Below are 27,267 nucleotides of genomic sequence, written 5' to 3' on the forward strand. Positions count from 1 at the left end.
GTTGACCGCGCGTCTTATTGTCGCCTGTTTTTATCATCGCTGCAAAAGCAGCAGAAACAGAGGCGGAAAACCACGTCGGGAGTGAGGCGGGGGGGGGGGCAAAAGTTTACGGCACAATGGCACCCACTGTGTCGCCGGAGCTCCCACTTCCCCAGAGAATTTCATGCCTTTCGTCTCTATTGTATTGGTTTTCATGCCTGAAATTCTCTTGTTCTCAGGGACAATATAATGGATGCAATTTGATGTAAAGAATGGCTCATTTTCAGGACGGGTTCATTGGTAGGTTACAATGAAACTGCGTGCGCTCAAGGAGACTGAAGCCTTCTCTCTCTGCACTGACTCTCACCTGCCTCCAGCTCTATTATCTCTGTGCCAGATGGTTGAGCGGAGGTTTTTTACACAGTGACATGGCTCCCCTTGTTCCTTTATGGCGCAGGGGTCACCTTACCATCGGATCCCATTTCAGGTGACAGCAGGAAGATGGATGGAGCCAGGGATTTTGGGATGGGTAGTTTTGTTGTTGTTGTTTGTGTGTGTGCATCTTTTTTTCCCCCCAGATGTTGGTACTTTTTCCTCAAGGTCTAGGTGAGTGGAGTGTGCTTCTACAGCCATGGGTTATCACCAAACCAGAGTTTACAGCATTTACACCAGTGAGCCACATTGTCACAATAACGTCGCTGGCTCACTCTCCGCTCTCACTCACATGTAAAAATAAACCACCAAAGCTTGGCTGGAATTAAAGCATTGCATCTGTGGGCTGGCCCATGAGTGGAAAATATCAGTGAGATATAAAGATGAGACAGGCATATTATCATGATCTTGATGTCTGCATCAGTTAACCTCGTTTTTGTGAGTATGGAAGGTTTGGAGGAAGTCAACAAGCCCTGTCCAGCTGGCCTTGAGAAACATTTCTCTTCGTTTTTTCCTTTTATCATACCTCACACTGAAAGTGTTTTCTGTTTTTCATCTTATAAATGACATGGCTTAATTCGTACCAGTCACCAGTCATCAGTCTATTTATGTAAAGTCATGTAAAGTCATAAAGTAATGTAACACATTAAAAAAATGAAGCTGTTCCCAATCAGACACTTTTCAGACGGTGTTGCATGGTGTATCAAAATCTCATGGTGCTTTTTATGTGTTGATAATTCATAATTCAGCTTTGATGAGATCCTAACATCACCTGAAATGCAACCCCAAACCGTGATATAGTACCTCCACTGTGTTTTACAGATGGCTGCAGACGCATACCTCTCTCCTGACAACCTTCATACATACTGATGACGATCTGACCCAAAAATTTCAAACTCTGATTCATCACTTCATCACACCTGTTGCCACTGATTTTCAGTCCAGTTCTTTTGTAGTTTGGACTACCTCAGCCTTTTACCTTTTTTCTTTCCTTAAGAATGGCTCCTTGACTGCCTTGTACTGAGACCACTTCTGATGAGGCTTTAGCAAACATTAGATGGCTCAACTGAAGGGGCGGCTCTCAGGTCCTGTGTCAGATCCCTGGAATAGGAAATGGAATTTTACTCTTGCTGTATTTTTTTTTTTTTTTTTAAGGAAATCGCCTTCAGATTCTGTTCATCTTATGTATATGGGGTTTTTTTTAGGGCTCCTACTTTTTCTTTAATCCTCAATTTGTTCTGTTTTTTTGTATATTTTTTTAAGATTGCCAAATTTTCTATAATAGATATTTGCAAATCACCTTGTTGGTGCAAAAATCTTATTTTATGCCTGGCAAACTGTGTTAATAACGTGCATAAAGATACAATTTAAAAACTTGTTCTTTGACAAGTTGTCTGTCATGTGTAGACATAAAATTGATTCACCGCTTTACTTTTGTGTCTTTTTGTTTGTTTAAATGATTCGTATGTCATTGTTAACAGTCTGTCAGGTACAAGGACTAAACTAAAACTAGGTGATAAAGCAGCCAATGTCCAAAGCAAAACTCAGAAAGACCTGGAGAAAGTCTGGAGAACTATTAGTCAAATCTCTTTTGAGAGATTATAGAAGAAAACACAAGTCACTGAAAATTCAGTTGGATAAAAGGAGTCTGGCTCATCAGAAGCACACTATAAAGAAATGAGGGGTAGCTCAAGGTTTTTGCGCAGTCTTGTTTTTGTGATTGCAGGATGAACAATGAAGGTAAAGATGATGAAGAACTATACAAAAAATATAATTTTAATAAGCTCTCTATATAGAACATTTGGTGTATGTAATGCCACAACATTCTCTATAAACCTTTGTGATCCCTTCAGGAATAATTGTAGTCATTTTAGTTATTCTGTTTTATCAAATTTCATCATTAGCTCAGTTTTTCTTAGCCGCTTCTGTTAGCATGTTAATGTTAGCATGGAGAGCATGCTAAAGTTCTCCCTGCTCAAGGAAACTGTAACATTTTTCTTTTCTAGCATTTCTATATGAATATTATCTTCTTTTTTTCATCTTTTTTTCTAAAGTTAAAACAGTGGCTGGCCCATGTCCTGTGTGAAAAGCTAGCATTTCTTTGCAGAGTTATCCTTCTGATGCAAAACATTAGCACCTCACTAGCTTTCAGTGGCTATAGCAGATGACGTATGCAGATTTAAGGCCATATTTTCCATGAAGCACAATGGGAAAATCATTGTTCAGCAGTGGTAGCCCACTACCAGCACACTGGCTGCCTTGGACAGCTCGTCTGCCTGCAGTGAGCATCTGCTGTCAGATGGCCCATGTGATAGTATATGTGATATGACCGGTCTGTGGCCTTTAATGTTTTGTTTTTTCCCGTTTTGCTCCACCGTTGCTCTCTTCTCATTAGTTTGCCAGTCTGCATTCAACCAACTCACAACATCATACACATCGAGGAACAAGCAGTTGGAATTCTGCATGGGAAGATTTTCATTGGTTGAAAGCCCCTCTCTTCAGGCCCTCTGTAGGTAAATATCTCTGCAAGCAGACACAGTTGTGGTGCTATGAATTAAGCATAAGTGGAGTTAAGTGAGCGATACCGTGTAGCTCCTGTGAAGGACTCATCCCACACAAACATTCGTCCACAAACATCACGCAATTGCTTAAAGGGACAAAAAAAATGACTGACATCAGTATCACAATTGAGCCTGGGCACTCGTCCATGTAGGACAGTTAAATGCATGCAGTTTCACGCCAGTGGCCTTTAAAGAGAACTAGGTCACTGAGGCCTCCAGCTTTAACATGACAAAGATGTAATCCCTTAACCCAAACCAGACTAAAGAAATCTGAAAGTAGATGCTCTCTGTGAGAGGTTTATCAAACAACACCTTACAGATTAGTTCATCTCATACTGAAAAGACAAAAGCCCCTTGGACAAGACAAAATGCTTCTCATATGAAAACTTGAATCTTATATAACATCTATAATAACTCTTTGAGCTTCAGTGCACTTTGCACGTGTAATTGGGTGTAAAATAACATTGTTGCATCTCAACGTGTCAGGCTCACTTTGATCCAACTTAAAAGTCTGGATTGATTAAAAGTTATTAATATTGAATTGAGGGGTTTCTTTGTATTGACTGACCACTGGCTGCAGGGCACGAGCTACATACTGAGCAACTGTCGGCTAAAGATGAAGTTCTGAACTTACACCCCAGTCCTCAGGTTTTACCCAGCATTAACTTAGCAGTTTATCCTATACCAAGTAAATACAGGGCCAGAATTACCAATACTGATACCAACACTTTTAACCTATAAAGTTAGCTTATATAGGGGAGAGCAGTGTGTCATGATTTTTGAGATGAATCATTATTGATTTGCAAATTCTGAACACACATGAACACTCGAACACTACACGATTTGATGTTTACATTCCACATTTTATAATAAAACACACTTTCATACTTTCATGTATTTTGAAACTAAATGTTTTGTAGATCAAGAATTAAAATCTCTAGTCTCTAAAGCGCTTTGTCAGCTTCTGTTGTTTAAATATAGGCTGTAAATCTACTAGACCTGGCAGGCGACAAAAAGGTACATTTTTCATAGTTCATGTTTGTGTTATATTTTTTTTCATTTCCAAAAGAATAAGAATTTATTTAACACTATTCAGTGGGCTACATACAGAATTTTGAGGATAGAAAGTATCGATCCTATCGTGCTAGTATCGATCCGATACTGATACCAGCGCTGGTATCGATATTATCAATATTTGGAGTAATACTTTTCTTAATCATTTCAGCTAAAACTGAAGATCACGACCTTCATGAAGGTAAAATTTATCGCCAGGCTGTTGCATTAGACTTTGACATTTTTAGCGTAGGAGAGTAACTCACTCTTTGAACATTCAGTTGGCTAAAAGGAGTCTGGGGCAGGTTGGTAGGTCTGTAGCTAACATTAGCATTCTGGGATAAAATGTGGGTCATACCGCATGTCTGAGCACAAGACTGAAGCTTTCTCTCATTCATTATAGAGCAAACCCCACTGGAGATGCTGATAATTGTACATTTTTCTCAACACACGATGAATAGGTTTTTTTCCTCCTTTTTTATGCTTTTTCACAGCATGATTTGTTTATTTTTTTTTTAAACAGGCTGCGTCATTTACCAGTGTGGGTGTTTTCCATCCTTCCTGTTGTGACATCGGATGTGCAAGTTGTGAATTTTTAAAGTTTTCTCTTATCTATTTAATTAAAGTTGCCTTATTTCTATCATTCTTATCTCCCCAGTGACTGGCTGCCTGCCTGCATGCAGTCTTCACCCTATTCTTAACATTCTCATTCACACATAATAAGCCTGTTTAATTGCATATGTGTGACCCCCACTCGTCTGAAACCAGTCACTGTGTCAATAAATTATAGTAAAGGCTTGGGCTGCTGTCTAGAATATTAATCATCCCTCTTGCTGTGTAATGCTGTTTTAGCCAACTGCACGCCCTCATTTGAATCACCTCTGCAGGGTCACTTGATTGAGCTTAACAAGGCTCTTAAAGCAACAGCTCAGCAGCTTTTAGAAATACATTTATTCACTTTTTGTTGAGACTTAGATGAGCAAGACTGCTGTATATATGCCTTATGAATACATAAGGCTGAAGCTGGAAGCTAGCTCAGCACAAAGACTGTGAACAGGCGGGGAAACATGAAACTAAGCCTGCTGTATGTAGCCTTAGGATGTGAGAACATTAGAACCACACTCCAGTTGTCAACCAGAAAGCACTTCCAGCTCCATTTTTATTTTTGGACCCTGCTGGAGTAGCTTTTGCACAGTTCAGAGTAATAATTCATTTTATACTGGATGATGGTACAGCCCCCTTGGGTCATCCACTTTCTGAAATGAGCAATTCCTTTCTCTTTTAGCCAGCTTTCTTCTGATTGGCTGCCCCTTGCAAACAAAGGGTTTAAGCACCAGGTGGATGGGACTGCTGCGCTAAAAGCTAGAGCTTCAAATTTTGAAGCAGATGGGTTACAGCAGCAGAAGACCACACCAGCTGCCACTCCTGTAGACCAAGAACAGGAAACTGAGGCTACAGTTCTCATGGACTCACTGTACAAATCACCTTACACTGGTTTGTTGAACATGTCAGTGAGTTCACTGTACTCAGATGGCCTCCACAAACACCAGATCTCAATCCGATAGAGCAGCCTTGGGATGTGGTGGCATGGGAGATTCACATTGTGGATGTGCAGCCAACAAGTCTGCAGCAACTGTGTGATGCTATTATGTCAGTATTAACCAAGCTCCCAGAGGAATATTGCCAGCATCTTGTTGAATCTGTTGTACGAAGAATTAAAACAGTTCTGAAAGCAAAAAGAAGTCCAAAGTGGTTCTATCGATATGTACAGAGTCCAGTGAGTGCATGTCGTTTTAATGGCTGTACTGTCATACTGTCAAAAATCCAATAAAAGACCTTGACGTGTTAGTTTGGAGAGGTGTGGGGGACAGGTTCCACAAATATAGTGTTCGCAACACCAAATTACAGGACTCCACCAAGCATGTGAATGCACCATTCAGTATTTACTTCAGTTATTATCAGGTGTGGTTTAAAAATACATGAAAACGTTATCAGGCAGGGAGGAAAAAATATATATATTAATGAGTCCTAGTCCTGCACCTTATTGCAGACATTCCTCGCCAGACTGAAATGGAAACTGGTTAGATAAAATTGGCTACTTCCTGGAGTCTGGGGAATAGTCAGTCACACACACAAAAGGAAGGGCAGGGAGAAGTGGAGAGGGAGAGAGGGGGAGAGGGGAGGGGACAGCGTGCGTCTGCAGCGACTTCCACAATACCTCTGACAGACCCTTTCCCCTGACTGATTGCTTCCAGACTTCTTCAAAAAAAGAAAAAAAAAGAGGCGCAGTCCCCTGCGTTGTTTGGGCTGTTGAGTCTCCTCCTGCTCGGCGCCAGTGGGTGATCCTGGGACAATGCGGGTAGCCCGACCCCCATCCGTCGACCCCCATGCACACCTCTGCCCCCACCCCCCTACCCAGCCCCGCACATCTCTGCAATCATCATTATCAGACACCCATCCCATCTGCCCCCGGAGCACCCCTGTCACCTCCTCCTCTGGACTTGTGTCTGTGGAGGTAAACCCATGAAGCCATGTAGGTAACACACACACAAACACAGACACACGCATATTATTCATGCGCACGTTGCAAAGGGTTTGGTAGATGCTAGGAGATCCTATCTGAGGGCCTCGGACACTTTGGGTTCAAAGTGTGAATCATTTATTTATTTATTTGAATAAAAATGAGTTTATTGAGAGAACAGATCATTTATGTGTGCCCATATAGAGAAATAAGCTGTCACACTTAAATGACGTTGTTTGTGTTTTGCCTCTTCAGCGACACACAATACGGCAAAACAGATCGAAACGGTAAGAATCAAACCGCTGCGCCTGTCATAATAAATATGGATTCGGCCGATAATAAAGACAGCAGTCATGTGGGCACATCCCATCTGTTGTCAGGCAAGTCGGGAAAGTGATGGGCAAGAGCGCTGGATGAATAAAAGAGGGTGGAAACCGCCGTGTTGATGATTAAAAGGCAGAAAACTGGTGATGCTCGTCCCACCTGGAAACCAAACGTCCAGAGGGCGGCAGCAGCGCGCTCCCGTCTGGCTTTGGGACACAGTGGCCGCTCTCGCTCTCTCGCTCTCTCTCTCCCTCCCTGTGTTAAGTCTTGCAGGCACATTTTTTATACGTTAAAAAAATCCCTAATCTGAACCAGCTTCATCTACGACCCGACATATCCGGTGAGTGGTTGAAGTGTCGCCCTTGAGACCATCCTACGCAGCCCCCTCCCAAGCCAAACCATCCTGAGTAATCATGATGACAAATGCGCAAATGTTATATTACGAGAAAAAAGGTGGAAATCAGAGTGTTTCTAGCTTAAATGACACACACTCACACATCAGCAACAGAGCTGCTTTAATACGAAGCCAGTGTTAGTAAAGCTGAGATAACAGAGCTATTAGACGTTGTTGGAGCTTGAAAAGAACATTTGAGTTTACAATCATCAAGTAAACTTAGAAAAAACTTTTATATGACACAAAGGGGCCAAATTTACGTCATTATCGCTCTGCCAATTATTCAGCATTAAACAGTGACGAGAGAAATTTCTTGTAAGACTTTATATCATCTCACAGTTTCTCAACTGCCCTTTTATTTTCAACTTTACCCTTCTGGCAACTTTTTGCCCCCAAACTTTCCTCCTTTCAAAGGTTTTCGTGTGTGTGTGTGTGTGTGTGTGTGTGTGTGTGTGTGCGCCGCAGGCTCTGCTTGATCTGTTGTTTGCGCAACACACAATCACATTTCTTTTAAGCGACAGGGTGTCTAGACACACACGTGACCGGGCGCGTCAATGCGCACTGGAGACTGGAGACGGAGCAAGGGCACCCAAACCATCCGCCTCATTTACAGAGAGCCTCATACTCCCCCTCGAGATCGCAGTCGGCGGCTCGCTCTCTCTTCCACGGAAACTTCGCGTGAGATACGAGCTTGGGATTATTTTAACGCTCAGACAAGAAAAAGAAAAAGGTTCGCCTGTGTGCTGAAACAGGTCGAAAGGCTCGGCGGCTGGACGAGTGTTCTCTCTCTCTCTCTCTCTCTCTCTCTCTCTCCGGGCTTTAGAAACGCAACTCAACTTGGGTGAGAGATTCAGACCTGGATTTTTGCTCCTTGGCTCATCTCAACTCGGGCAGACCACATCCTCTGCAGACGATTGGCATATTTGGACGATAGCGGATAAACAAATAAATAAATAAAAAAAAGCCTCCGCATGCCCGGTGGAGAACCGCACTCTGTGCAGTTTGGATCACGGATTTTTGTGGATTAATGCTCCTGAAGACACGGCAGCGAGCTTCGGTTTTCATGGGATAATTGCCATAGCATTTTAGGCTTAATTAGGCCCCACGTTCTGTAATTTCCATTAAAGCTACTGCGCACTGGCAGAAAGCTTTTTTTCGTTCTTTTTCTTTGCTTTTCTTTTTTTAAAAGCAGTGTTTATTTGCTGAAAAATCTGCCTGGAGTATTTTTAAGGGGTCAGCTCACTGCTCTGGGTTGCACATCACCAAGTGAAAATTGTAACACATCTAGGCTCCGCGCAGCAGGGTTGCTCCCCCATTCGCTATTAACGATCACATTCTGCTAGGTTTTCGTCATCAGACACAAGTCTTAAATTCCCGATGGTGATGGTGACTTATCCCCGGAGGAAAAGTTAACTGTCCCGTGAACCCTGCCTGCTTTTTTCTTTCTTTTTGGTGATCTGGGGTGCAGGAGACGGCGAAAGAGACTGGCGTATGCTACAGATTTCCTCTGCTTGTCCAGACCCCAGTTTTTCCACCGTCTTTTCTCAGGCTGCTTATCACCGCCTGGACTCGGATCCCGGAATCTTCATGATTTGCGGACACAATGCTCGTTTTTTAGCCGGGAAACCCTCTTTTCGTCCCGCATGTTTAGGACCAAACGATCGGGGCTCGTCCGGCGACTCTGGAGGAGCCGTGCGCCCGTGGAGGGCGACGGGGAAACGGATAGAGGGACGCATGGCTCCGGGGGCTGCTGCTTGGGCAAAACGACAAAGGTGGCCAAGTCCAACGCAGGGTCGGAGGCTGAATTGAAGGCGTTGACCCACTCGATACTGAAAAAGATCAAAGAGAAACAATTGGAGGTGCTTTTGCAGGCAGTGGAGTCCAAAGGGGGTGCCCGCAGCCCCTGTTTGCTCCTGCCCAGCAAAGTGGACGCCAAAGTGGGTCAACAGTCTTACTCTCTCCCCATGCTGCTCTACAAAGTGTTCAGGTGGCCGGACCTCAGGCATTCCTCGGAGTTGAAGAGGCTGTCTTGCTGTGAATCCTACGGGAAAATCAACCCAGAGCTCATTTGCTGCAATCCCCACCACATGAGCAGGCTCTGTGAACTCGGTGAGTTGGATTTTTATGAAAATAGACATTATCTATTTATTTATTTATCTGTTTATTGGCAGCAAGTATTTTGAATTCTCTGGCATTCTCTGGCCTTATTTCAGAGCAAGTTCAAGTTCAATTACCTAAAGAGCTAATTAGCCTAATTCAAATGACATCACTTCTGTTGGCACAGTTGTGTTGAGTTTCCATAAGGTCAAACTAGCGTGCTGAGACCCCCCACCCCCCAAACCCCCCTCCACCTTCCCATCTTTTCGGAAGTGTGGCGTCATTAAATCCGAGTTTGGCATGTCATTTGACTAAAATAATAATTGATTGATTGGCCGTGTTGTAAAAACGGTAACGTGTATCCAAACATGCTTTATTTTATGTTTTTTTGGCACTTCAAATATGCGCTTTCCAAACAACAACAAAGCCTTTCTGCTATTTAAACCTTTCATAGATGGCATTTCCAAAGTGCACAGGGCTTTACAGTCTTCCAGTCTTTCCACAGTGAAGTTTTTCCAGGGTCTCTGTGTGTATGTGCGTGCACGCGCTCGCTCGCTCGCCTGAGTGCGCGCGTTTGCTTGGCGTCCCGGGCCAAAAGAGGCCCGTATCTCAGTTTGTCCTAGACGCTGATAGTGGCCCTTCTGGCGCCAGGCGGCCCCCCCCTGTTTATCTGCCTGCCAATGAAAGGCAATAGCCGCCCAGCCGGCCTCTCAGCCTGCCTCTCCAGGCGGAGCTGACAGACACAAATCTTTTTCCCCTGAAAAATGACAAATCTTATCATAAAGTTTCGATCTCTCCCTTGTTTTCCCCCTTTTTTTTCCTCATGTACTCATTTTTTTTCTCCATACAGAGTCTCCTCCTCCACCATATTCCCGCTATCCCATGGACTATCTTAAACCACCAGGTGAGCTTGCTGTTCATGCATAAATACATGCATTCATGTTATTGCCAGAAGCGCATTTGTTTTTGCATAACATTTCCATCTAAAAGGCTATATTGCATTTATGAATGTTTGTGTTGTCTGTGCCTCTCCAGTGCGTGTGTGTGTGTGTAGGAAATGGCTCCATGTTATGTTGTGATTTATGATAGCAGTGGAGTGGCACGCCTGGCTGACTGGCTAGCCATTTCCAGCATGGCTGACAGCCAGGGCAAGGCAGTACAAAGTTGAGACACCAGCTATAGACTGACTGACTGGCACATCACCGGGGGCAGCCTGTGTGTGTGTGTGTGTGTGTGTGTGTGTGTGTGGCTAAAGGGGGGGAGGGAGTTTGTTTGTGTGTTCGTCTATCTATTGTGAATCGCAGCACAGGGAGAAACAGACAGACAGCGGCGTCTCTGGAGCCAGCCAGTCTTTATCAGCTGAATTAATCAACAGAATGAGGGTGAGGGCTTGTGTGTCTCTAGTGTGTGTCTGTGTGTGTATAGCTGGGGGTGTCACTGTCCCCATTTCCCGGTTTGATGTCTTACAGAACAGAAGAGAGGCTTTGTTGTAATTTCTTCCACATCTAAAGCGTAGCTGTTGCAACAGTGTTAGTTGTGCACTTCAGTCCACACATCGCTCCTGCTGTCATTCTCTTCCTCTGTGCAGGAAAGTGGCATCAAGTTATGTCAAACAAGGCGAAGTCAGTTTTCAGTGTGTTAAACTTCACACTGTAGCTAGAATAGTGTGAGATCTACATAATTTCCCATCCTGTCCTCTGTGTTTTGTGTTGTTTTTTTGCTCGTTTGCTCATCATCTTGCTGTCTACAACTGCAGGAGTTAAACAATGACCAGTTAGGCGACCAGCCAGCCAGTTAGTCAGGAGAAGAGGAGAAAGTGGCTTTGAGTGAGTGGAAACAATAGGAAGTCATTGCAGCTGCAGCTGCGGTTCTTCAAAGCCCCCCTCCTCCTTCCCTCCGTCTTTGTCATCACCGCTTTAGCAGTGATGTTGTCCTTAAAGAGCGTTTTTCAAAAAGTTAAATAGAAGTAGGGTTGATCTAAAGTGTTGGAAAGAAAAAAAGAAAACCAAAAAAAAAAAGAAAAGCCAGAGCTCAGTCCTCTCCGTGCTTAACGCTCAGCTGATGTGAAGTCTGCCCTGTGGAGTTGCAGTGGCGTCTCCGTACGAGTTCAGTTTGAGACTTTCCCCTGATGAAAGGAAACAAGAATGTAAATAGGAAAAGCAGGCTGGATGCACACAAAGGAAATGATTATACAACTCATGCTACCAGCCTGAATGGGAATTAAATCCCCCCCCCCCCCCCCCCCCAAAGAAAAGAAAACACAGAAAATGTGTGCGTGCAAGCAGATGTGTCAGTTTTACGCCTCTGCAGAGCGTACCTGCTGCTCTCCTTCCTCGTTCGGTTGCGTTAAGCGTGCGTTAAGCGTGCGTTAAGCGTGCGTAGCTGCGGTTGTGGTTACTCGGAGACGACTCGTGTCTGTCTGCGCGTCTCCTTATTGGCAGAGTAGGGTGAAAGAAGTATTAATAGGACACTGCAGCGTGGTGGAGAGTGCGCACACACACTTGTATGCACACGGGACAAATAAGCTTATCATGCAAAAAAGTTAAAAAGAAAAAATAAAAGCCAGGGGTTTTTCCCTACCACCTCAGGGAACTGTCAGTCATCAGCTTGTTCATGTAGCTGGACGTTATTACAGTTTTCTGTAGAATTCTCTGTGTGTTTGGTTTATCCGAGGCTGTGGTAAATCCTCATGACATTCAGAGAAATCTGCATGGAGGGTGATCGGACGTTACTAAATAATCTGCATGGAGCGGACGGGCCATGAATTTTATGATGATGGTTTTATGATTCCAGCAAGCAGGAAGTGTGTGTGTGTGTGTGGGTGAGGGGGGGTTATATGTGTCATGGTGCCTGCCCACTCCAGCAGTGGCGGTCAATATGAAAGAAGGCCAGACATAAAACGCTACCTTGTTTCAGCTCTGGGAAATATAAATCACACACTGTTTAGTTCCTTCTCTCTGATGCCCCCCCACCTCAGCCCTGTGGTCAGCTGTGAACTGTTGCCCGGGAGACCAGGGCAAGGCCGTTGGCAGCCGGTGAAAGCGAGGCAGGCTTGGGTTATGCCCGTGCATCTCGTTACCGTGACCGCAGCAGCATGGGCTGCGTTTGGACGGGCCAGGGTGGGAAGGGAGCAGCGAAACCACTCTGGTCGGCTCTCTGTCAGCTGCTTTCAGCGGAAACACAATAGCACTCCTTGCCATACGTGGATTACTTTTGTAGGTGCAAATAAATAAATATAACACTTTTTCACGCCTTGTTCAGCAGTCAGAGCGCGTGCTTTGTTGGGAGTTGGGAAAACTTCACTGAACTTACAGAGTGGAGCTGACCACCGCTCCATACTGTGATAGTGAGCTTTGTTGAGGCAAATGGAATATGTATCATTAGTAAGTCCCAAGCTACCAGCAGCAGTCTGCATTGGGGCTAGCCCTCTCCTAGCATATGCTGTGGTTTTGTTGAAGCTCCATTCAGGTGTCGTGTTGAAACTAGTCTACATTACAAGTCTTAGTGGGAGTTTAGCATTCAAATGCAAAGCAAAGGAGAGAGCAGGAAGGTCTAGTTTTCTCTCTATCTATTGTGCCCGTCTGCTGGTTCACCGTGAAGAACATTTAGAATAAGCAACTTTTTGGTAAATGGCCTGTATTTGTATAGCGCTTTTACTAGCCCCGCCCAAGGACCCCAAAGCGCTTTACATACCCAGTCATCCACCCATTCACACACAGGTGGAGGCAAGCTACAGTTGTAGCCACAGCTGCCCTGGGGCAGACTGACAGAAGCGAGGCTGCCATATCGCGCCATCGGCCCTTCTGGCCAACACCAGTAGGCGGTAGGTGAAGTGTCTTGCCCAAGGACACAACGACCGAGACTGTCCGAGCCGGGGCTCGAACTGGCAACCTTCCGATTACAAGGCGGGCTCCAAACTCTTGAGCCACGATCGCCTGTGTCAGCTCCGTCTCTTTGAGTAAATCCCACTAAATGATTTCGAGGCTTGTTTTTGCATCTTTGACAGCTCTGTTTGCTTTTTGGCGTGAAGACTCCGATGTCGGTTTGACATTCGGATCTTTTACACAAGCCCGATCTACTCAGGCCCAGAGCGGTCGTGTAATGTTGGGTTATTGAGCGGGGTTTATCGTGCCCAGACTGAACCCTCCGCTCAGTCGTTAGCAGAAAGAATACACCTCTTTTCGGATCAGCAGCTCGTCTGTGCAGGGGAAGCCGGGCTAACGTTCCTGCTGAAGCAGTGGATTATGGGGGATTATCAGGGGTGTGAGAAGCGCTCCGCTGTAAGTCTCCTGTGCGTATGTGTGAGGGTGCGAGTTTCGTCGTCAGCGTCTTCATTAGGCATTGATTTCACCAGAGTGATTGACGGCCTCGCAGCTGCTGCTGTGCCGTCTCCTCTCACTGCCATGCAAATGCACACACACACACGACACTAATTCAAACTCTTCTCTTTCTCCATTAGATTCTCCAGACTCTGGACCTTCATCCAGTGAAACTGGAGGAACGACTTACTCGGCCCCTGTGGGGCTTTCAGGTAAATATTCCTACTATTACCCATTTTTCTGCTCTTTTTCTCCCAATCCATTCCACTTATGTCTTCCTTTTCCTCTTCTATTGATTCTTCCCAACAACCACACGTATTCCCTCCATACTTGCGATGATGGAGGCGGTGATTGTGGGGGCCCCTGCTTCCCCTCTGTAATAAAAAAAACCGTTGAAGGAGGGCGGCGTATTTCTCCCACATCCACATAAATTCCTCCCTCCTGGCTCTTTGAACAACGCTCCACTCTTCTCCTTTTCCTTCCCCGTTCCCTCTCATCCCCTTTCCGTGTTGTGTTGTAATGGAAGACAAACACGCTCAAGCGTTGTTTGTAGAAGAATATGTTCTGTGTGTGTGGTATTGAGGGAGGAAAAAGGCGAGCAAAAAAAGCTGGCTTCGACAGACATGAGTGTTTGTTTGGGTGTGTTTGCGCGTACAGGGGACGTATTTGTTAGATCCTCCTCCGGGCTCTGTGGGGATAAGAGCGAGACACAGGCGTCTTTCTTTCTTCAACCTCCCTGGCAGGATGTATTTCGAGCTTCTTCGGCGTTTCCCGCATAATCTCCCTCTGGCAGCGCCGCCTTCCCTGCCCGTTGCCCCCCATCCGCAGGCTCCAGACTAAGATGTGTGTTCACGAGAGAGAAAGAGTTTGTTCGCCGTTTGCCTGAGATTGCTCTGTGCTTTTCTCTGCTTTCCTTGGCCTCAGATGGTTCCCATTACCGGGCCTTTAAAGCCTGTTTTATGTCAGTTGGTGTTCGCTGCCCGTTCCACCCCCCTCCTTTGTTTAGTGGTGGTGGTGGGGTTAGCCTGCTTGTCTGCCTGTGTGTGTGTGTTAGAGGAACAGAGAACCTAAAAATCAGTCTCTCCTCTCCTCCGCCTCCTCTGCCAGACCATCAGATGGACACTAAAGTAGGCCCAGTGTGCATTAACTAAAGACACATTTTAGGCCCAGTTCAAGCGGTGAAACCCAAGAAGTGGAGTCTTAACAGGTCTCCTCGTACTCCCCTCCCTTTCTTTTTCCCCTCCCTCAGTGAAGTATACATGCCACCCCTCCTCCTCCTCCTACCCCTGTTTTCTTTCCTGGCGAGGGTGACATGGCAGCGTTTCAGTGAATGGGTCTCCTCAGTAAAAAGCATTAGAGGTAGAAGAGGCCAGGCGGGGTGGCTCCAGTGCTCTGCCCTCATGATTTCCCTGGCAAGCCAAGAAAAAAAAAAAAATGGCTAATCCATTCGTCCTCTCACTCCCTCCCTTCCTTCATTCCCTGCTTCCCTCTTTGCTCCCTCCCTCTGGGGCTCTGACAAAAGAAACATGGCTCTCCCAGAGGCCCGCTGCTGACCTTCTAATTCACTCACTCTGCCCTTTTTATGTTCTTCTCCAGACATATTTACAGAGAGGGAGAGGAGGGTGGCTCTCAGGGAAGGAGAGTGGGAAAGACTTGGGAGTGAGCAAGAGTTGTGCCACTTCTTCTCTGCTTTGGCGTTGTAGTGCAGTAATTAAGTGCTCGTCGTCTGTAGGAGAAGGCTCGAGCTGTAGATCTAATGCGCAACTACACCTGAGGCGAGGGCAGAAGCTTGACCAAAGGATATCTCGGGAGTCAGGAAAGAGGAGGCTCTTTCTCTGCAGGAAAAGCCATCCAGGCAGGAAGGAGTTAAGTGAGCTGTGACAGCGACAAGCGCAAATGCAAACTAGGCTGCCTGCCAGGCTACCAGCTCCAAAGCTCCTCTCGCTGGCTCACGTCATCAGCTTGGAACAGAGTAGAGAGGAGGGAAAAGGAGAGGAGGAGGGGTCGATGGCTGGAGGCCTGGAGCTGGGTGTCGGGGTGCTGATCTCTGTTTGAGCTGGGAGTGAGGGCTTGGATCAGGGGTTTGGGTTGAACCAAGAACAGAAGAGAGAGATCAAAAAGAGAGGTTTTGAAATGGAGAGCAGGCCAGGGTTAAGAGGGTGCTGGACTCTGAGTTATGAATCTGTAGGGTGTTAAGTAACTCGTTAAAAGCCATATAGTGCATTCAGTTGAGTTTATGAGCAGATCAGGTAGCATTCACATTGCCAATCATTCATTTTGTTAAGTTTAAAGAGGCTTGCAATATGTTGTTGGTTGTGAGTTTTTGGATTCGTGACTTGTGAGTTTGAAGATATGGAAGTCTGGATCAGACATTAACTGTCAGCTTTCTGCAGTTTATTGTTAAAGCCTTCTTTAAAGTCAAGTTACAGGCCACCACTGTTGATGTTCCCAGTCTCTGGGATGTATAGTGCTGGTGTTTGTGTGTCGGTGGCATGCCTGTTGGTGCCATTGGGGACTGACCCGGAGTGCCTATGTGTAACAGGATCCCGTCTTGCTGTGGTGACATGTACGCATGCACACACGCACACACATACAGTTTTTGACACATACACACAGGCGGGCAGATAGAATGACTTGGTGTGAGCCCTGGCGCATGGCCGACTGTCACACAGGCGCTTCCTCCCAGTGCAGGTTAAATTTAGGTCCAGTTGTATTCTTATACCACCAACCAGTCACCTCACTCGACAGACAGTCGGCCAGCCCTGTAGTCAGTCAATTAGTCATCCAGTGAATCGGCTGGAGGTTTAACCTTCATCAGAGATTAAATTTAGTCCTGGCACCTTGGCTCATTAAATCAAACTAGTTCTGCTGTCATGCTGAAGGTCCCAGAGAAACGGCCCATTTTTGGTGCAAACGGAGGGCGAGATAAGGCCTGTATGTTTGGTATGAAGTATTAAATACCTAAGACGGCATCTTACATTTTTTTTTTTTTTTTTGCAAAAGAACCTCCAGCAATTAGGAGCTCAGCTCAGAAACAGAGCACCCTCAGTCTCCCTCAGCATTCCTGCCTTGTTTGGGTTAGCAGGGAGAGGAAAGGGCTGCGCAGGATATGACCTCATGTCTTTGAGGAAAAGGCGAGCGGACAGGGAGGCAGCTGAGGCCTCATCTTGACAGAAAACAAACAGTGGAGTGCACCGAAGGAGGGAGAGAGAGAGAGTAACTGAAAATTTGTTTTCCTTAAACCATGAGAGAAACGCGTGCGGCACCCATTACGGTAGAGCGAATTCGCACTTTCTTGACCGTAACAAGGTGTCTGTTTTGGTTGTACCTTCATTGCTTTTTGGCTACATCTTCTTCTTCTTCTTCTTCTTCTTCTTCTTCTTCTTTTTTTTTTAAATTTCTCCTTTGCCTGAACAGTAAGAGGAAGGAATGGAGAGGGGAAGAAGATGGCGGCTTTGGGTGGAGAGGGAGAGAGGCAGAGAGAGAGGTGGCTGGTTCCTCTGCTCTCTTCTCTGTAATTTTGGAGGCTGTGCGTTAGCCAACGAGTTGAGCCGAGCGGAGCTGGGCCGCCCCGTGCCGGGCCAGGATCTCTCATTACTCCCCACTTCCTCTCCTTGCGCGGCAGCCAAACCGCCTCTTGGCAAGGGACTTAATTTTGGTTTTGGCTGTCCTCTGTTCCCCACCCTGTGTCATTATGCTGCACAAATCGAAAAAACAGCGCACACAGACAGCAGAGGATAGAGAGGTGCGGGGTGGGGGGTGGAAAGAGAAAGGGGAAGAAGAGGAAAGCGCATCTAGTTTTTGCGAAGCTTCACACGCTCCCTGTCCTCTCGCAGCATCGCTTGCAGTTGAAAACATTTACCTACCTTTGCCGAGCCCGTTGATTGAAAAGAGGCCCATGCAGATTTGGCCATGAGCCAAAGCTGGAGGGAAGCCCAGAACAAGATGAACATTGTTTTGGTTTGCAGTCACTCTGTGGAAGTGGATTTTGACATTACCTCAATGTATGAAGATATGAATGAAGGAGGGAGGCGAGGGAAAGAAAGAGAGAGGCAGAGCGTGCGAAGTGGAAAGAGGAAGGAAGGGATAGAAGCCGTCTTTAACTGGATAAAAACAGGAATGGAAATAAGTGGAGACACATGCCTGTAAACCTGTGTGTGTGTGTGTATGTGTGTGTGAAATTTCTAGTGTGACACAAAGTACTGCCGTCTCCACCCTCCCGCCTGCTCATTCATGTAGTCGGTTTGTCTTTTGTGTACTCAGAGTGGAGGGGTGTGTATTTGTCTCTCCCTCTCGCTCTGTCTCTCTTCATCTTGGTGACAGGCTCAACTCCGTCGGTAGCCACATCTCTATCCTGAGCGTTGGCATAACCACCCTCACCCACACACGCGCACACACATGCACACACATGCATGCTCGCAGACGCGTAGAGGTGTATGACAATTAATAACAGAGTAAGAATGCAACAAAAACCTCTGATCACATGCAACTGGCTCTGCTAGATGTTTAGTTCCCACGGTGTTTTTTTGTTTGTTTTTTTGTGCCACAACAATGCAGGTTATTGTCAGGCTTGTCTGTCCATCTGTCTGTGTCTGTGTGCATAAATGGCTCTTGAGATACAGATCCTGCGGGTAATCTCTCGACCTGTGCGTTTGCAAAAAGTGAGCCGATGACATCACTGCAGTCTGCCTGGCACCTTGTAGCCAACTAGCTGGTGTTTATTTGTCCTGTCACCCTGGGAAATCTGGGCTGCAGGGAGTGGCTGTGTGTGTGTGTTGGGGTCAGCTTGATGAAGTGTTGGAATAATAACTCAGCAGGAGCAGGGAGGAGGTGTGCCACGGAAACAAGGGTGTCCTTGAGTGGAAAAAAGTATTGTGCTGCAATTTAGCGATAATGTGGATCCAGATGGAAGCCGCCGGCCGCCCCGTTTCATTACGAAACGGCCCTGTGTTTTGTCACAAGCCGCGGAGAACACCACGCCTGAGCGACTTCGAGACATGCGGATCGTGTAATTACAGCAGGAACGTCCACTCAAGAGAAAATTATACCATAGATGGAGACATTGGGGGGGGGCATGCAACATTTCTTCTCCTTATCTCTCTCCCCCCTCCATCGTGGCTGGATGGTTCATGGTAGAGATGGCGTGTCTGCAACTCATTCTCTCTATCTGTGTTTCTGCAAGGAGTCAGATCTGTTGATAGCGAAACCGTGCCACTCCCCTTGGTGGTTTTCCTGCCATCGGGGCTTATTTATGTTTCCTGAAATGGGGGGGGAGGAGGAGTAAGACTTTGCATCGTACCCAACCTGCCACTCTGAAGCACCACTTCCTCTGTCTGCTACTAAACCCACCGCCTTTCAGTTGTCTTCCTTTCTCTCTTTCTTTCTTTTTTCTCATACTCTGCCTTTTGGTGCATCATTTCTTCTTCTTCGCTCTCAATTTGCAAATGGTAGCATTCGACAGACACAATTGGACACTTAAAGCAGTAAAAGTAGTTTTACTGCTTGATGCACGGTGAAAATGGCCGTATTAGTCATTTTTGCACATTTGCACCCCCCCCTCTATGCAACTTCGATATATCACTTGACGTAGCATCAGTGTGGACTTACCAAGAAATGTCAAGTTGCATTGTGGGTAATGCAGGTGACTTGCAGGTTTTTCATTTTCTCGTCTTCTTTCGCTTTCTTGTTTTTTAGGATTGCAATGTTAGCTTGAGTTTCTGTTCTTTGAAGAAACGGTGCAATTCAGTTGATGAATAACATAATTTAGCCCAAGTTAATGGCTTTTTTTTGTTAATGGCTGCATACTCTGCTGCACAACAAGTAATCAATCACAATCAAGTGTAGACTTGGTCGTTGTCTTTCAGCACTTGAGAAACACAAGCCAGACTGTATACTGTCTATAATCTGTGGTCTGTGCTAATGTGAGACAACGGTAACACGCAGAACAGCTGACATTTCTGTCTCTTGCGGTGAAAAAAGTGAGCTGATCAGCCAGTAGTAGTTGTGAGAAGGCTGAAAGTTTGCTGTTGATTACACTAAAATCAATGAGACTACATTTCTTTGTGAACACGGAGTGAGAAATGCCAGGCTTTCAGGCACACACACACAAACACACAGCGTTGAGCATATACGTCATGGCAGAGAGAGCAAAAGGAATGCCTCAAGGTTGACCCTTGACCTCTGGGATAGACTTTCCCCCCTGCTTGAGAGAGGGTGTTGACTTGGAAAATAAGGCACCGTGAAGGGCCCTTTCCCCCACCCCAGCGGTGTTGTATCCTTTATGTCTTCCTCATTCCTGTTTTCAGCCGCGCTCTGTGTGTGTGTGATGACGACAGGGTCATTACACGTCTGAGTTGAGACAAGCACAAACACACACACACACACATAGCTCTCAGGGATCGATGCGAGACGGTTCTCAGGAGCCTCCTCGCTATTTACAGATGTTGAAAGTGTAGAGTTCAGAACAGAAGGTTGGAGGTTTTTTGTGTGTGTGTGTGTCCATGATGGCGTTAACGTGTAATTCTGTGACAGTGCTGACTTCTAAGAATAGAAACAACTTTGTGTGTGTGTGTGTGTGTGTGTGTGTGTGTGTGTGTGTGTGTGGAGTCAGACAGAGGTAATGATTAACCTTTGCAGACTGTGTAAGAGAAGCACCTAGTCTGCCACCCCCACTCCACCCCTCCTCCCTTCAAACTGAGTCCAATTGTCTCAGCTAGCGTGGCGTCCGCTCTTTAAGCCTGGGGACCATTAAAAACCACAGGGGAGCTAACACCCTGACCATTTGCCAAATCTGCTATTATGTGCTAAAAATGCTGCGCTGCTTGGGATGTTTATTTAACAACATGTATTTATAATTTCCTCATATGCTGCAGCGGACTTATCTCCAAGCTGATGGTGCATTAAATACCAAAAAAAATAAAATAAAATACAGCTAGAAATATGCTGATTTTCTCATAACCAGTATTCACATTAGCCCGTACATCCTGCAGCATCATTTTGGCATTCTTCTTAGTAAACTAGCATGAAAACTGTTTTTCTATTTGGGGATAGAGGGGTGGGGGGTTACACGTGGACCCCATGGGACAGAGCAGCCAGACAGGGGCAGAACATAAAGGGCTGGGGTGACAGATGGCCTGAGGGCTGCTAGCTAGCCAGCTTATCTCCAGTGATGAAGAGGCCTGAAAGGACAGGGTGCAGATGAGCAGGTGGGGGTAGGCAGACGGAGACAAGGGCTAAGACTTGGACGGGCAGACGGATGCACAGACGAGAGAATCAAACAGCCTTCGAAGCATTTCAGAGACCATATCTGATGAAAACACGCTAGGACAGGCGCTTTGACGGCACAGCTTCGCACGCACCTACACCAGACGCACCTGAAATAGTGTCAGACGGTAACGCGAGGAGGCAGACTGTCAGACAAAATGTGTTAAAAATTTAAATCAGTTTAAATGAGTCTCGCCTCGCGCTCAAGGCGCCTTGATACGGGGGCCCACAGATAAAGAGTGTGTCTTTCACCTATATTAATATATGTATATGTGTCTGTTCATTTAATGTTCATCAGTATAAGGTGTAAGCTCATCTGCTGTCAGGACAACCTGCGAACATACTCTTCCTGAGGCGGCACCCCAAGGATCTCGGCTCATTTCGGCTCTACTGCTTTGCTGAACAGTGAAAGTTGGTGTTTGTTTACCTGTGAGGGCCGTTTGAGCTGGATTATGAGTGGCATGCACTGTTTATTAGAGCTTGGATCAGACCTTAACTTAACTGTCCAGCAAGACGGCACTTGTAGTGTTCTTTTAAAAATACAGTGGTGCAGCTTTAACCTATAAAAGGATTTGAATCCTACTTTCCGTGCTGCTTTGCTACCCGGCCTCTCTATTATAAGTTCCCTTTCCGTTTGTCTGCCTTGCGTACTTTTTATCCTTTCATCTCTTTTCTCTTCTGCGGTTCTCGCTTACCTGCAGTCTGAGCGAGCTTCTGAGAGGGGAGGATGACTAGGGAGATGGGGGAAGGAGAGGGTGGGGGTGAAACGCAGTTAGTGTAGTCCTGAATAGCAGGGTGTTTTCAGGCTGCAATGACAGGCTCAGACAGGCAGCCGCTCTAATGACCTCTGACGCCAGGCCCTGTCTCTCTCAGCAATAACAAACACACAAGGGCCCCACAGGTGAGCTCCGCCAGCAGGCCCGCTGTCAGCTGTTAAGAAAGTCCAGTCCACTCGGTCCTCTTTGCCCATCAGCCCCAGTATGTGCAAGACCGAGTGACACCGGCCTGAGATACAGATGACACTTTCTGTCTCTTATCTCAAAGATGAACCTTTCTTTTCCTCCAGTTTGGCCTGAGGTAGAGAGCTAGGTACTTAGTTTCCCCCAGCACCCCATGAGGATGGATTTACGATAAACTCCCCGAGGCTCGGCTCAGACCAACTTCAAAGAGCTCAGCGGCTCTTGTTTTATGGAAGGCATGCGCCTTTTTTTTTTTGGTGCCCCCTTCCCTCTCCTCCTGTTTCTGTCTCTTTCCCCGGTGTTGTCTTTGTCTTTCTTTTTTTTCCTCTAATGAAGGCTAATGACAGGCTGGGGTAAGTCGGCTTGGGCCAGCACAGATCCTGCCACATTAATGTTGCAGTTTTTCTCAGACGGGACCTTCCAAATTACCGGTTACATTCACAGCTACTGCCAGATTAAAGAAAGAGGGGTTAGGGGGGGGTGGCTGTTGAATGGGAAGGATGGTTGCAACTGAGAGGGGCTCTGTCCATTTTTTTCATATCTGTTTCCCTTTGCAAACTGTTTTTTAACCTTTCCATATCTCATAGAGGCTGGATTTTTGTAAATGTGTGTGTGTGTGTGTGTGTGTGCATGTGTGTGTGTGTGAGGAAGACGGAAAGTATAAAAGATGGCCGAACAGTTAGATAGAAGTTGAGGCGATTATGCGATGACCCCCCAGAGGCGCAGGAGGCTCCTAAAAAACCACGAGAGGAAGCAAAGTTGCAAAAGTAACAGTCAAAATATGTGAAAAGCCTTCCCTCCCCTGCCCACCCCCTCTTTCTTTTCCTCTCGCCCTCTCTTCTCTGTCTCCCTCTATTTCCCTTGCGCCTGACTGGCTCCCACTCTTCTCTCTGGGAGTAGCTGGGAGCCAGATTTCTGTGGAATAGAGATATGAAGGGTTGGGAGGGTGGCGAGGGGGCGCAAGGCATGGCGCAGGAGGCACTCTAAAGGGTGGTGGAGGGGGGGGGGGTTTGGAAACTGGAACGTGGCCAACGCTACACTTTTTTTACGCTCAAGGGAAACTTTAGACTGCAGAGGCCTAGCTTGTCAACGATTCAGACAACCGGGAGGTTTTTGAGAGTGAACAGCCCGCCTGGCTCGTCAGCTAAACACGGTTTACGTGTTTACGGGAGATGGAGCCTTCCAGTTCCTCTTGCCATCTCAGGTTAATCTCCGTCACGCAAAAATTCGAAGACGGTTTCCTATCATTTCCTCCAGCGGGGTGAAGCTCGTTGCCATCGAGAGAGAGACAGGGAGACGATCGGACAGTCGGTTGACGTCAGCACATTGTTGGCCACGCCGCAACAAAAATACAGCGAGCCAGACAGAAGATAAGCATTTAATGCCTAGATAAATATTGTACTGCGTGTGGACGCTTGCCTGCCAGTGTCTCAGAGTTGCTTTTCTTGTCTGAAGTCCAGGAATTCCAACATGGTTTTCCTGTGTGGCAGAAATCGAGGATGACAGTTTAGCTTTGGCTCTTGACAAAAGCAAATTCCCCATTTCCCAAACAGGGAATGAGGAAGAAACTGTTCTGAAGTAGCAACGTTTTAATACGTTTTGGGAGTGTTCTTCCTCGACATAGTTGACTTTTTCTTTACCTCTTGATCTACTTTTACTAGCTGGCCTGTTTATAAAACACTGTTCTTTTCTGGTTTTATGTCTCTTTAGTCTCCTCTCCTTTCGAGTATTTTATTGCCTAATGTTTCAGTGTCATCGTGTTTTCTCAAATCTAACCCTCTCCTTCTCTTGACTCTCCTTTCAGATTCCCTGGCATTGCAGGAGTCTGGCGAGCGGGCCCACTGGTGCGTGGTGGCATACTGGGAGGAGAAGACTCGTGTCGGGCGCCTCTACTCGGTCCAGGAGCCCTCTCTGGACATCTTCTATGATCTACCTCAGGGGAACGGCTTCTGCCTGGGCCAGCTCTGCTCCGAAAACAAGTCCCCGCTGGTGCAGATGGTGCGGGCCAAGATCGGCTATGGCATCCAGCTGACGCGCGAGCCGGACGGGGTGTGGGTCTACAACCGCAGCTGCTATCCCATCTTCATTAAGTCGGCCACACTGGATAACCCGGACTCGCGCACGCTACTGGTGCACAAGGTGTTCCCCGGATTTTCCATCAAAGCTTTTGACTATGACAAGGCCGGCAGCTTGCAGAGGCCCAACGATCACGAGTTCACGCAGCAGCCTCGCACAGGCTTCACAGTGCAGATAAGCTTTGTGAAAGGCTGGGGACAGTGCTACACCAGACAGTTCATCAGTAGTTGCCCGTGCTGGCTGGAAGTCATCTTTAACACCCGATAGCAGCAGCAGCAGCAGCCTTCCCCCTCTTCTTCAACGGCCCTCACAAACGGACTACACCCACGTTCCTTGTTTGGTTTTTTTCCCTTCTCTCCACGGGAAAAAAAAAGGATTTAAAAGAAGAAGAAAGTCTAAAATTCTGACGGGACTTTTGTTTAATAAATGACTAGGATTTAATTAAAGAAGCGAAAAAAATGTATTTTATGTTATATATAAATATATTATTAATTGTAAATATGAAGACGTTTTATATGCATCATTATTTATGTATTGTGCAATGTGTTGATGAGAAAAAAAAATAAGATGCACTTTGCTTAATATAAATGCAAAACAAAGAAATGCCAAAATAATAATAAAAAAAAAATACAAATAATATTTCTTGTCCGGTCTTACTTTGGAGTTGTGGTGGTCTCATTCATTCATTCATGTTTGCTTTCAGTGCATAATTCAAATAAGATTATTTGAATGGATCCACATGTCAATTCTTTAAAACCCATCTAATTTGATTCTGTCTTCATTACACCCAAAGTCAACAGTGGCTTAACTTTATATTACTGAGGGACTTTGATGTTGTGCCACGAACTTAAAAGCATTTCCCTCCCGAGATGAAATGAGTCAGACGGTGACAGAGCCATAACTCACTGTCCGTGCTCCAACAGGCTCATTATGCCTTTTAAAATTGTCTGTTTTTCCTGAGTTATTTGGGGGATGAATGTCCCTCTTCCTCTCTGTCATTAAGAAACTGATGACATCACAGCCAGGAAGCCCTAATGACAAACTTCAGGAACCAATAAAGTCAACAGAGGGTCCGGTTTCCTGGAGGCGCAACTTTATTTAAAGGGCTGATAAAAACAAAAAGAATGCAGCATTCAAACAATCGCAGAAGAATTTGGTGCCACACCTAAGGAAATTAAAACTTTACGAAGATTACTTTGGAAGATTACAACTTCACTTAGACATCTTCAGATATCAGAGGGGTGAATCGAGCATGCACTTGGAGATGTTGGCACATTAACAGCCTATTTCTCAAAACAGGGCAAACCAAAACAGATTTCCTTCTAACAAACACGTGTACGCGCGAGGCGTGCGTGCGTGCGTGTGTGTCTGTCTGGGTCCCGTCCTGTTGCTAGTCAGATGGGTGTCTGTGAAGAGGATTACTACTGTAAGCCTGCTTTACCCACACACACACTGTCTCAAAGACCTACATTCACAAGACCCACTTTCCACGCCATCCAATCCCCTCTAACCACCCCATCCTGCACTCTGCTAAAGAACACATGGCATTTCATAGAGAATACCACAGACAAAAATCATATTTACTGATAGAAACTTTGCAGTCTAGACAGAAAGATGTCTGTATGTTTTTCTTCATGTCCTCCTTATTTGAAGAAACCCTTTAGAAATGTCTGAAATATCAGACCTTTCAAATAGGTCTTGTCCAGCATAATTAGTGGGGAATTTATGTGCTTGTATGTTTCTTATTGCTGCATTTTGCTTGTGTATTTGAACAACTTTTTTTTAAACACTGGAAAATGCAATATTTACATATTTTTTTGCTAGGAGTCGATATACACCACAAGGCTAAGAATCAGAAACATAAAGCCACACTGAAAAAATATATCAGCCAGTGCTTGTGGCTGAAACACAAGGATGGATGCATATTTATATTCTTTCTTATTATATTCTGTCTTATTAAAGACTGTGCTCAACACCTACACAACTCTATATCTTTGTATCGCCTTCAAAACCCACAAAGAAACCTTCACACAGAGACAATCACTTAAATCAAAATCTTTCCACATGATGGGACCCTTAAATCTCATTGCTATCTGTGTGTGTTGTGTGTGTCCTTCGAAACAATAATCCCCAACCCTGCTAATACAGCTAAAGCGGCTCGGAGCTGTGTGTGTTTGTGCGTCCTTATATCCATGACCCATGACTTCTCCAGACAGGGTGACCCCGATTCAATAATTCCATTAAAAGTATTGCAGATTTCTCCAGAATCTCTCGTCAGCACGTACATGTACACAGCAAAAGTAAGCTGTTTGTGTGAATCGCTTCTAGGAAAAACACGAGTGATTTAGTTCCACAGTATCTGACTCAGTATGTTTAAATGAGTCTGTTTTAGGAAAAAACAGCAAAAACACTGCCTTCAACATCTTCTAAGGAAAGAATATTTAGCCAAATAAATACAATAATGAAGACTTTTTTTTTTTAGCTCTTCTTGAGAATAACTTGTTGTATTATAAATTAGTGGAATTAGTGAAGTGGTGCCCCTAGTGGTACAATGCAGTAAATGGCAGCTAATCCCAGTTGAGCAAACGAGTAGCATTTATTGATAAAAATTTGGATTTAATAAAAAAAAATACCTTTTGACTGTCAAATTATGACAGGCAGTTATGCTACTGTGAAACTGTCAATGGTTAATGCTAGCTGAAGTAAGTCTGAAATGAACAAAGAAACAGCCGGTCACACGTTGTACCAATTTATTTACCTTTGGCACATCAAAATGTGGTGTAGCTAACGTATGGGCTCAAAATGTGGTCATAAATATTTTGTACTTGTAAATCAGTTTTGTACTTGTAAATCAGGATTTGTATGTGTAAAAAGAATTTGTGCATGCGTAAAAAAGATTTGTATGTGTAAAAAAGATTTGTGTGTGTGTAAAAAAGATTTGTATGTGTAAAAAGAATTTGTGCGTGCGTAAAAAAGATTTGTATGTGTAAAAAAGATTTGTGTGTGGACTTAGCCAAAAATCCCCCTGCAAGTTACAAGTACGAATTTTGACCCTATTTTTCTTCCTGTCATCTGATTGGTCAATGTCATGTCAATCACAAATGTAACAATCCAATCAGAGAACAGATGGGTTTGGCTGTCGGAGGGGCACTTTTTTGAACTGCAGGTCCTTGAAGGGTAATACAGTTTGAAGCTGGAGGATCTCTATATAAATATCCGATAGCAGCTAGGTCCCCTTACTTTCAGCAGCTGTTGAAAGGATAAAGTTGTGGTATGTCAGTGGTTAGAA

At 45.4% G+C, this 27,267-nt stretch overlaps 1 protein-coding gene and 1 long non-coding RNA gene across 2 annotated transcripts; both read left to right on the plus strand.

Annotated features, from left to right (window-relative positions):
- The first annotated feature begins 1,732 nt into the window (after positions 1-1,732).
- On the plus strand, positions 1,733-6,262 carry LOC112847370 (uncharacterized). Its single transcript, XR_003220886.1, has 3 exons — positions 1,733-2,151; positions 2,807-2,924; positions 4,549-6,262. It is a non-coding gene; the product is annotated as an uncharacterized LOC112847370 (long non-coding RNA).
- A 1,525-nt stretch (positions 6,263-7,787) lies between these two features.
- On the plus strand, positions 7,788-24,617 carry smad7 (SMAD family member 7). The gene is made up of 4 exons (XM_003451503.5): positions 7,788-9,373; positions 10,212-10,265; positions 13,821-13,892; positions 23,707-24,617. The coding sequence occupies exons 1-4, from the start codon at positions 8,908-8,910 to the stop codon at positions 24,243-24,245; spliced, it is 1,131 nt and encodes a 376-aa protein (XP_003451551.1). The 5' UTR covers positions 7,788-8,907; the 3' UTR covers positions 24,246-24,617.
- Positions 24,618-27,267: the final 2,650 nt, after the last annotated feature.

This window comes from Oreochromis niloticus, linkage group LG7, assembly GCF_001858045.2.
Source record: "Oreochromis niloticus isolate F11D_XX linkage group LG7, O_niloticus_UMD_NMBU, whole genome shotgun sequence".
Lineage (NCBI taxonomy): Eukaryota > Metazoa > Chordata > Actinopteri > Cichliformes > Cichlidae > Oreochromis > Oreochromis niloticus.

Coding starts and splice junctions, on each gene's coding strand:
- smad7 (XM_003451503.5), top strand. CDS start 8,908: ATGTTTAGGACCAAACGATCGGGGCTCGTCCGGCGACTCTGGAGGAGC. Junction 10,266..13,820: donor GGACTATCTTAAACCACCAG/GTGAGCTTGCTG, acceptor TTTCTCCATTAG/ATTCTCCAGACTCTGGACCT. Junction 13,893..23,706: donor GGCCCCTGTGGGGCTTTCAG/GTAAATATTCCT, acceptor CTCTCCTTTCAG/ATTCCCTGGCATTGCAGGAG.